This window comes from Chlamydomonas reinhardtii, chromosome 6, assembly GCF_000002595.2.
Source record: "Chlamydomonas reinhardtii strain CC-503 cw92 mt+ chromosome 6, whole genome shotgun sequence".
Classification (NCBI taxonomy): Eukaryota; Viridiplantae; Chlorophyta; class Chlorophyceae; order Chlamydomonadales; family Chlamydomonadaceae; genus Chlamydomonas; species Chlamydomonas reinhardtii.
In genome coordinates, this window is record NC_057009.1 from 5,586,598 (window position 1) to 5,597,226 (window position 10,629).

The 10,629-nt window shown below is 63.6% G+C and overlaps 2 protein-coding genes across 3 annotated transcripts; one reads left to right on the forward strand and one right to left on the reverse strand.

The window, feature by feature from the left end:
- Positions 1 to 398: 398 nt before the first annotated feature.
- CHLRE_06g285600v5 (uncharacterized protein) lies at positions 399 to 7,620 on the forward strand. Of its 2 annotated transcripts, none has more exons than XM_043063336.1 (6): positions 399 to 716; positions 862 to 960; positions 1,112 to 1,191; positions 1,785 to 3,788; positions 3,970 to 5,238; positions 5,554 to 7,620. In XM_043063336.1, the coding sequence occupies exons 2-6, from the start codon at positions 903 to 905 to the stop codon at positions 6,136 to 6,138; spliced, it is 3,996 nt and encodes a 1,331-aa protein (XP_042924041.1). In that variant the 5' UTR covers positions 399 to 716; positions 862 to 902; the 3' UTR covers positions 6,139 to 7,620. The 2 variants fall into 2 exon arrangements, with proteins under 2 accessions (XP_042924041.1, XP_042924042.1); XM_043063335.1 differs by having other exon boundaries at positions 399 to 675.
- A 2-nt stretch (positions 7,621 to 7,622) lies between these two features.
- CHLRE_06g285650v5 (uncharacterized protein) lies at positions 7,623 to 10,582 on the reverse strand. The gene is made up of 7 exons (XM_043063337.1): positions 10,390 to 10,582; positions 10,260 to 10,306; positions 10,036 to 10,185; positions 9,740 to 9,884; positions 9,304 to 9,482; positions 8,907 to 9,033; positions 7,623 to 8,641 (listed from the first exon to the last, which is right to left on the reverse strand). The coding sequence occupies exons 1-7, from the start codon at positions 10,501 to 10,503 to the stop codon at positions 8,273 to 8,275; spliced, it is 1,131 nt and encodes a 376-aa protein (XP_042924043.1). The 5' UTR covers positions 10,504 to 10,582; the 3' UTR covers positions 7,623 to 8,272.
- Between the last annotated feature and the right edge of the window lie 47 nt (positions 10,583 to 10,629).

Sequence of the window (10,629 nt, forward strand, 5' to 3'; positions counted from 1 at the left end):
TACTGCTTGCATGTCCTGATGGTTCAGTCCAACTGTGCCTGCTCGCTGGGGTGCATAGGCCAGCGCAAGCGGTAGGGGCGACAATAGGACAGGGGCACAGGGCGCGGCATTGTAAGAGGCATCCTGTCACGGTTTATTTCCGGCCACGGTTTTCCGGCCACGGTTTCGGTCGCTCCAAGGCCTAAGCCAGCGGTTGATTGGTTTCCACACGATGATATGATAAAGGGATCTACTACTTTTATCTTTGCGCCCGGGACCCCGCCAGTTAGGGCATGTTTCCACAGTTCGCACCCCACGCTGCGAACTTTCGTGATCGTTTCTGTGGGGTTGGGGTGTTGGCGCACTTTTGTGGCCTCGGCCTCCTATCAATCGTTGCATATGTGATTGCATACACTTAATCAATCACTGACAACACTGATGTCAAGGCCCTGCGCTGTCTTTAAAAAAATGTGTAAACGGGGTGTGGCCCTGCACGTCTCTACCGGCGACGACCACAAGCTAGCTTGGTAGCTTTAAAGTATTTCGGCGTTTCAGGAAGCTGGGGTATCGGCGCTCGCCAGCAGGAGTAGTAAGCCTTCAACGAATTCTGCACTGCTGCTGTGGCCATCCTTACGCACGCGATCAAGGATACCATTATATCAGCTAACGGTACCAGCAGCCCTGAGCCGTGGCGAGGTGCGGCTCTACTAATTTAGTCTATCCGCCGAGTGTGCGCGGTAGGTGGTTTATGCCTTGCAAGCTAAGTGTAAACCTATTACACGTGCCGTTCTTGAGGCCGTGCGAGGACGCAAGCGCGCTCCATAGCTGAGCGTTACACAAAACGCGAGCAAGGCTGCCTCTGCTGCTGGTTATGTGACGCAGACTCTGGTGCGGGCTCATCGGGAACTGCATCCAAACAGGCGATGCTAGACACTTTCGACAGCCTTGTGGCAGGCCTGCCGATGCTCCTCGACACGGACGGTAAGACGTCATGACCTACCGTGGCTGCAGCCTTCCACAGCGGAGCTGTCGAAAGGGACGTAGACCCAAGTTACCACTCTTGCCATTTAAATTTGGCGATTTGGGTGCTGGCACGGTCGTTCACCCCACGCACGCAAACTCCGCCATACAGATGGCCCCAGTTTAGAGGACCTGCTGACCGGAGCCAGCTCCGCGCCGCAATTGCGGACCAGGCAGGAGGCCGCAGAAAAGGTAAGAGGCGTCAGAACAGTAGAGCGCCTCTTTCTGCCACATGGCGAGCCGCGTCCGCTTGTCCGCTTGTTGGGGTCGGGGGGGGGGATATCGGGGCGGGTCCTTCCCACGGGACGTACGGAGCGAGGTGGAAACGCGTGCGTGGGCTGACCCAAAACCGACGCAACTGGCCGACTTGGTGTTGTGGAATCATATTCAGCACGGATGCAGTAGATGCAGCCTTGGGCGCTTCAGGGCGGGGCGCAGTTGCCTCAATACAGGGTGCATGCACGCACTAGCTACCGCTCGCTGCCCAGCAGTAGATAGATTGCGTGGGTTTTATGTCGTCTGGGTTTTCATGTCGAGCAAAGGGACCTGCTGCTGCGCGCATACGTATGGAGAAAAAACGCAAGAAGATACTTGGAGATTTGGGTAGAAGGAGAAAGCCCCGTCTTTGTGAGGAACGAAGTGGATGGCTTCCGCAGAAAGCAGGTGCCTTGGAACATTGCGTTTCCACACACACACAAACGCGTACGGCACTCCATGCGCACATAGCATTTACGCATGAACGGCCATGGTACATAAACGCCTCCCTAACTCTTCTCTGTCTACAGATGATACTGGGGACGTCTGATCTCTTTCTGGACTCAGTTCCTGACCTATGGATGGCAGACGGCGCCGGCGACAGCGCCGGCGGCTGCGGCAACGGCGGACTGCTGGACGGCGGCGGCCTTCAGCGCAGCCAGCAACAGCAGACCCACAGGACCCTGCTGCCTGCTGCGGCAGAGGAGAGCCGCGTCTGCTCCGGCGCCGCCACCCCGCCTGCTGCCGCTATCGCGGCGCCTTCGGAGGCGCTAGGGTCGCACGTGCCGGGTGGAGAGAGCAACGCCGCCGCATTCTCACGCGGCCAAGGGCTGCGGCTACAGCAGCAGCAGGCTGCAGGCCCGGCTGCGGGCATCGCGGGAGGCGCTGCCGCCACCGCATGCGGCCTCGGCGCGGCGTTGGATGCCGCGAGCAGTAGGATGCGCATCGTCTCGTCATCATCCCAGGCCCTGTTTCACTCCACGGCCTCGCCGGCAGTGTGTTTGGATCGCAGCGCCTCATCAACTGCCAGCGCTGGCGCGGCGGCGCCCGCTGCGCCGGCTCCGCCGGTGACGCCCGCAGCGGCCGCCATCGCCCGCCTCATGAGCTACACCCAGCCGCCACCACCGGCGCCGGCACATGCAGCGGGTCCTGTGAGGATTGCTGCTGGCAGCAGCCGCGCTGCGTTGCTGCTGTCGCCCCGCGCAGTGGCGGAGATGCCGGCCCGGTACGACGGCTGCTTAAGCGTGCCGCCGGCCACCTTCTCCTCCACCACCAGTTGGAATCCCTGGCGGCCGATACCGACCCCGGCGGAGGTGCTGGCGGCGGCGACCGCGGCGGCTGCTGATGGCGGCGGCGGCCTGGCCCCGACCCGCTTTGGCGACTGCCTCTTCGGCCGGGCCGCCGGCGCGCACTGCATCTCGGACCCCGTCGCAATGCCATCCCTGCGCATTGCAAGCAGCGCTGAAGTGAGCGCCCTTAAAGCTAACGGCGCGGGCTTCCAGCATGCGTATCCCGGCGGCGGCGGCTTCGGTGGCGGCAGCGCGCTCGCCACTGCCAGCAGCTGGCACGCCTCCTGCAGCGCTATGTTCCTCGAGCAACAGCAACAGCAGCAGCTGCAGCAATCCTCGCTACCGCAGCTTCCGGCGGCGGGCTTTGGCGACGGAGAGCTCAGCCACCGCCGGCTGCTGCCCCTGACCGCCGCAAACCCACTCGGGGGCAACAGCAAGCGGCGTCACGACGGCGGCGGCGGCTTCCTGTTACCAGGCCCGGGGCAGCGGCGGGGTGCAGCAGTGGACGGCATGGATGACTTCCTGGATGATTGGGGCGCTGGCCCCGCCGGCTGCTGGGGCGCCCCCCTCATCATGCCGCCGCCGGCCCTGTGTGCGCCGCCCCTGCTGCCTAACGACCATGGCGGCAATGATGGCGGCAAGGGCGCTGCTGGCGGCAGCGGCTCACAAATCAGCAGCCTGCGCAGCGCCTGGTCCACCGGAGTCCTGCTGCGGCAGCAGGGCAGCGCACCTGCCCACGTGGTGTCGTCGTCGTCCCTGCAGCAGCCCCACGGGTCCCCCGCACCGCCGGTGGCGGCTGCGGCGCTGCATGTGCACCAGCAGCACGACTGGCAGCAGCGGCTCATTGCCGTGTCGCCCGCAGCCGTAGCCGCCGCAGAAGCAGCCGGCGGCGACGCTGCCAGCAGCAGTGGACACGGCAGCGGCCTCGGCAACAGCGCCGAGGCTGGGCCCATGCGGTTGGGACCGATGCAGCAGCAGCAGCAGCAGCAGCAGGTTGAGCAGCAGTTGCAGCAGCTGCAGCAGCTGCAGTGCGAGTCCCTGTTGCACCGCCGCTGGCTGCCGGATGGCGGCGGCGGCGGGGCGGCGCCGGCTTCTGGCAGCGGTGCCACGTGCGGCCCAGGCAGCCGGGAGCCGGCCAGGTGGCCGCCGGTGGCTGTCGAGAGCATCTGCTGCCCGCCCTGCCAGCAGCTGCCAGCAGGCTTCACGCCACCACTCACACCGCCGCTCGACACGATGGATAGAGTGGTGGGTCGGTGCGGAGGCCGCATGGGCACATGCACCTCCATACGTAGTGCCGCCGGGGCATGTGTGCGTGCATGCTTGTACGCCTCCGCAGGCTAGCTATCGTGAACTATGAAAGCCCTGCGTCCACCCGCTGCACTAATGACAATCGTGTCCCGCCCTACTTGCTTGCATTTGGCTGCAGCTGACAAGCCTGGAACAAATTAAGCTGCAGCAGTTTCAGCAGCAAGAGCGGCGGCAGCAGCAGCAGCAGCAGCAGCAGCAGCAGCAGCTGGCGGCAGGGTGGTCGGGTGGCCCCCAGGCGCAGCAGCAGTGGCTGCCGCAGCAGCCGCAGCCACTGGGTCATCAGGCGCACACCGCCGCCGCGCCGCCGCTGCGAATTCAGCTAGAGATGGAGCTGGAGGCACTTGCAGTGCAGGGACCACTGCTGTCTACCCCCCGCGGCGACAACACCACAACTCACAGCGCCCTGGTGGTGGCCCCTCTGCCTCACGACTTCGCCGCTACCTGCCTCCTTGGTCAACAGGGCATGGGGAGCGCTGCTGATGATGCTGGGGGTGCCTGCTGGGTGCGGGGCAGCAGCAGCCGTGTGCCGCTGGACAGCAGCAGCGGCAAGGCCACATACGAGCCCTCTGCGGGAGCCGCTGCGGCGCTCTCTGCTGCTGTTGCAGCATTGCCGCCGGCGGCAGCTGGCGGCGCGGCACCGCGCGGCATCGAGCGGCAGCTGGACCGGCCGGCGCCGTTGGGCCCGCAGCAGCAGCAAGCCGCGCAGCAGCAGGGAGCTGACGCCTGCTGCGGCAGACGCGGCCACCTGATGGAGCTGAGGGGCATCGGAGCCAGCGGCACCTACGCGTGCGGCCTGGAGGACCACGTGATGCCGCTCGAGCTTCAGCAGCAGCAACGGCACTTGCAGCAGCAGCTGCCACGCCCCATTAATTCCACTGATGTGGAAAAGCTGGTGCCGCCGGCGGATGGCTGCGAGGGCGCCGCGGCGGTACGGCGGGCGGAGGAGCGCCTGCAGCTGCTGAGTTCTGGCGGCGGCCTGAGGGTCCTCCACGGCAGCACCAGCAGTGGGCGCGTCCCGAGCGAGTACTTGAAGCCGGCAGCTGCTGCGGAAAAGCAGGGCGATGGGGACAGCAGGGCCCTCCCTACGAAAGCCCGCGACGCCGCCGCCTCTGCCGTCGACGCAGGCTTGCCGCGTAAGAAGCGGCCTGGCGCTGGCGACAAGGCCGCGCAGCTGCTGGCTCGTGCCAAGGCGCAGGCCGCAGCAGTGGACTGGCCGCTGCCGTTGCCTGCGGAGGCCAAGAGAAGCGGCCGCAGCACCGGCGCCCCTCGGGTCAAAGAGGAGGACGAGGATGGGGAGTGGATGGGCGACGAGGGCCCGCTGGTCGCAGTGGCGCTGCTGGGAGAACATCCGCTGCAGCAGGAGCCCACACTGGAGCAGCTCAAGCGGGTGAGTGGGTACGGTAGCAGCGCACGCGGCGGCAGGGATTGCCGGCGATAGATTGGATTTGTTGTCAGCTCTTGCACGGCCGGGCCACTGATGCATGCAGCAGGCAGACGGGACACAAGCAGACATGCGCGTCACTGGTAACACTACAGGTACATATAGGCCCGCGTGATGGGTATAAACCGAACCGGCATCTGAGATACCACCACGCGCCGCCGCCGCCCTCTTCGCCACCCCTTCCTACGCCTCCTACCAACCCCTGCTGCCATGTCTTGCTCCATGCACATCCCGCACGTTGTGCCCTCCCTCCCTCCGCAGTACTACGAGCAGCCCATCAAGGCGGCCGCCCGCGCGCTGGGCATCAGCCTGACCTGCTTCAAGGGGGTGTGCCGGCGGCTGGGTGTGCCGCGCTGGCCCGGGCGCAAGTTGCAGACCCTCAAGAAGATGCGCGACACGCTGCTGCAGGCGGGCGTCGGCGGCGCCGTCACCATCGAGTGCGCCGGCGGCGCCGTGATCTCGCCGGCGGAGCAGACTGACCTGATCGCCAAGATTGCGCTCAACATTTCAGACATCTACGCCGACGCATGCACGCCCATGTACCCCGAGTTCACGCGGGTTCGGCAGTTGCAGTACAAGACCAGGTCCGTCGCGCGCCAGGGCCGCCGTGGTGGCGCCAGCGGGGGAGGAGGAGCCGGCAGGAAGGGGGCGGAAGGGAGTGACAGCAGCGATGGGGAGGGCACGGTCACACGGCGTACGACTGGCGGCGCCGGTGTCGGCAAGCGCGGAGGGGGCGTGGTGAAGCGGCGCCGCCGCTTCTCCGAGCGCTACTCGGTGAGTTCGGATGAGGAGGCAAGCGAGGCGTCGGAGGAGCCCGATGCGGGGGAGGTGCCGCAGGAGGATTGATGACGGCGGCTCTCGAGGCCAAGACAGCACATGCGGCGTAATGGACGCATGAATCATGTGTTGCAGGCATGACCGCGGTGGCCAAAGGACAACACATGTGTGACGGATGGGAAGGTGGAGGAAATAGACACCGCTTCTTTTAATGTTCCAGGCACGGAGGCTGCAGCACACACGCGTAGGCACCGTCGCAGGTGCACTGGCGCAACCCGCTTGCGCGCTGGTGTACTTATTGCAATTGAAAATGTTACATATGTTGCACAACTTCATACCTTTCAAGGGTGGTGGGCTGGTTGACATAGGTTGAGGGTATGGGTTTGGCGATGGCACGAACTGATGGCACGCAGTCTTATGGAATGGAACGCAACTGACGCTACCTGAATGAATTGCGGCCACGTAAACGCGTCGCATCAAGCTGATACTGGATGTATAGAAATGGAACGCATGGTGGAGAGGACGCTGGAAGAATGCTGCACGTGAGACGGCAACGGCTGTGTGCCAAAATGCATGCGGAAGGAATTTTGGAAGCGACGCACCCAATGACATTCTGCTCGGATCAATTCACGTCATATGGGTGTCACTACGGTGCGCTGAATCGCGGATGGCGTTTTGATGCTGGCACTAGCAGAAAGTAACTTATGGAATTGGCATTGCGCAGAATATGTTGAAGGGGCCCTGGTGGGGTCGTCTGGTCAGCACTGGTCTGGTACTCTGGTTGGTGAACGTTGGCAATGCCAGTATCAGGCTCTGTTGCAGGCACTAAGCTAAACATTTCTGCCTATTGTCATTTATGGAAATTCTAGGATCAACGGGAAGGCGTGGACGAAGAGTGGGTGCAGGTCTCGTAGCACAAGTGGGATTTCCGACCCAGGTGCAGAAACGAACTTATGATCTTGAGACGGACTGCCAGTGTGCATGCATTTGCTGCCCTAAGTGCGCCGGCGAAAGTAGGGGGCCAAACCGAGGCTTTTACTGTTGCATGCACATCGACGCTTTCAGGGTGGGGCGGCAGCCGCAGGTGTTGCATAGTGAGGTGGGTGTTTCCTTGGTGTTATGAGGGTGTTGGGCGAGGGGTGTTGGCCAGCTGGTGTCATCTGCATCCAGGGCTCAGACTCTTATGCGGTGGATAGGGGCAGGGCTCGCCTCGCACCATGACTGCGGCGTGGTGAGCCGCGTACGAGCACGGAGGGTTGCAATGATGGGCGTCTCGGTGTCTCCAACAACGTGAACACATGCATCTGTGCGAGTCCAGACGCACGCTGGCACACTTAAGCGCACTCTGGGAGAGGTAATACGGTAAGTCGGGGCAGATGTGTGGGGTGGGATGTGGTAGTACGGCCGGGCAACATGCCATGGCCAACAAGTCAACGTTAGGATATCCCGCAGTTGCTCGCCATCGGTTGACGATGTTGTGATTAGTAATGGCCTGCGTATCGTACCTGGTCAAGCGGTCCCCCGCACGGAAATGATGCGGTACCATAGGCTTTGATTAACTCGGGACTCACTCAGTACAGCCCACCCTCGCCAGCGGACTGCCACTGCCCAGCCGACCTGGGGCACCCGGGGTTCCATCGCACTCGCCGCGTTTCCACACGAAGCAAGAATGTGTTTGGTCTATGCCTAGAGTAAGCGACAATCGGAACGGTGTAAGAGGGCTAGCGCTGAACAGACTAGGTCTGCTAGCTCCTTACATCACGGACCTAGGCCAGCCGGCTGATAGGAATCCCCGAGCAGCACCTACACTGCAACCTGAGTCGCAACCGAGCCACATGAGCGCCACCGCGGGGCACGGCGGGTACCGTCCACGGACGAACCAAACAACTCCCAAAAGCCCGCGAAACGGCCCAGATGCAGGCCCAAAGAAGCCCGTTTCAAACTCATAGAATGCCGCCCAGCCCCACATGCCCCGTAGGCAAGAGTGGAAGTGGGACTCGCTGAGTTGCAGTCCATAATCACGTGTCCAGAACCCGTACGTGCAGCGTGCTACAGGCGGCGGTTCCTGCGAAGGCGGCGGCGGCTACACACGCGCTGCAATTACGTCATCACCAGCGAACACCTCACGCCGCCTGCAACCGGCATGCCCCAGGCACCTGCAGCCCTGCACAACTGCTGCGGGCCCGCCATAACCGCAAGCCAATCACACGGCACCCGCCACCAGCTCCTGGCCATGCCCTTCTCGCCCCTGCTCTGGCACCTGCTCCTCGGCTTGCAGCCGCCTGCTCTTCTTCAACTTGCCCTTCTTTGCCACCGCCATCACCACCACCGCTGCCTCCTCCTCCCCGTTCCCCAGCGCGGCGCCCTCGTTCCGGTCGCCCTTGCCCTCTGTCCGGCTGCCCTTCTCGACCTTCTTGAGCTTCTTCCTGCTCTTTGGCCGCTCCGCCTCCGCCTCCTCCCGCTCGTCCTGGCTGGCGGCTGCCGCCGCCGGGGCTGCTGCCGGCCGTATGCCGCACAGCACCAGGCGCAGGTCCTCCACCGCCACGTCATGAGCTGCAGCAACTGACACAGCCTGCAGGGGGGTGGGAAGGCGTCGGCAGGAGGAACGCACAGGGGCAGAGCGGACTGAGTGGAGGGGTTGGCAGGTGGTGAGGTGGGTTGCGAATACCAGCTCATGCTAGTACCAAACCCAGTGCAAAAGAGCGAGGAGGAGAGCGTGGCTTATGCTGGAACAACGGAATGGGAGGGTGCGTGCCATAACGGAGGAGCCGATGCGTGCCGAAAGCAAGTGACTTGCATACGCGCTGCAATTCCAGAGCTTGCACGGGCAGACTCACCGCCTCGCCATCCTCCCCCTCTGCCTCCGCGCCTGCGGCTGCTCCCCGCCGTGGCCGCTTGTTGGCTCCACCCCGGCCGGTCGCGGCTCCCAGCGCCTTTGCTGGTCCGTCTGCGGCCTGCTCCTCCCTGCAGCGGTGGGCATGCAGGAGCAGTCCGTCAAGAACCCCGGCTATGGGTGCGCCACGGTGCAGACCCTGGTGCGCGCGGCTCCTGACACCTCAGCGTCGCCGCTCACGGCCAGCCGCTCCAGGCCTCGCGCCCCACCGGCCCAAACCACACGCCTGTGCACACACACCTTACGGATAGCCTTCAGGGTCTGGGTCCCGGTTACAGGTTCAGCCACGGACAGTCCACCGCCCATTCCATACGCACACTCGCACGCGTCCCCCGACCTACCCCGCCGTGTCGCCCCGCGCCCGCTTGCGCCCGGCTCCCTCGTCACCCTCTGCTGCCTGCTGCGGCTGCAGCATGTCGGCGCAGCGGGCCGCCATGTCCTTGAGCGCGCCCTCCAGCTCGCCGCGAGTGAGGCCCATCTTGTTGGTGAGCGCCGCACGGTCCACCTTGGCCTTGTGCTTCTGTGGTGTGCGGCAGGGCGCATGGCAGGGCAGCGGCAGGGTGTGAGCGTCTGCAGGCGCACACTACACGGGCGGACACAGCACCGTGGTGTGTACAGCACCCGAAGCGCCCCGCGGTCCGCCTCAACCATTATGTCCACCACCACGTGCTGGACACGAGCCTCGAACAGCCACGGCCTTTTTCTGCCTTGAAAGCCGCCAGCTGGGGGTTGCAAACCGCGATGTAAGCGGGCGCTGTGGACGGCTTCGGTACTCACCTTGGCGGCCAATAGGAACGCCCCGGCTAGGAAGGCGGGCCGCGTCAGGTCTGCCCTCGCCCGCTCCTCGGCCGGCAGCGAGGTCAGGAAGCGGCTCTTGTAGGCGCGCAGTAGCTGCTCCACCGCGGGCCGAAGCTGCAGGCAGCTGCGTTGAAGGGGCGACCGGAGATGGGGTGGCGAGCAGGACAGGAAGGAGCTGGCGTGGCGTCGGGCCCGCCTGCCCAACACCGCTTGACCCATCATCGCGACAAACCCAGACCCACGAATTCTTGCGAGCATCACCCATCTGCGCGTACCCGAAAATGGTCACCAGCTCGCGCAGGTCCAGGGCGGGCCGCACATCCAGCAGGCGCTGGATGCGTGTAAACATTTCGTTGTAAACCTTGGGCGGCGAGCAGCTGAACCGGATAAACTCATCTCGAACTGGCAGCCGGCTCCCAGGAGTCCTGTTATTAACCACATCAGACGTTCTTTGCTCCAGCGGAATACAATCGAGCATTGCTGCACCCAAAAAACTCACGTCTGGCAGGCCAGCTCCAGGCAGACTGCTGGTCGGCAGATTTCTCCCTGTGATGAGTGTGGTGCGTGCTGGTGTGAGCACAACGCGGTGCAAACTTCGCGGACTGTCAAATTCCGAAAACTGTGCTTGCCTGGCCGAGGCTCCCTGGCTGCTTGAGCTTCAGTAATCGTATGAGTTCATTTGCTTTTCCAAGGACATGTTGTTGGGTGATGCCCAAGGACTTTGCAAGCGACTTCACGTCCATTTCGCCAACTGCGCGCGCTTCTTGCACTTGAAGAGCGCGTTATGTCAATGTTGCATGAATATCAGTGTTGCATCTTCACATATATACACAAGCGCAAAAGTGGTATTTGGCGCGAAGTCGCAAACC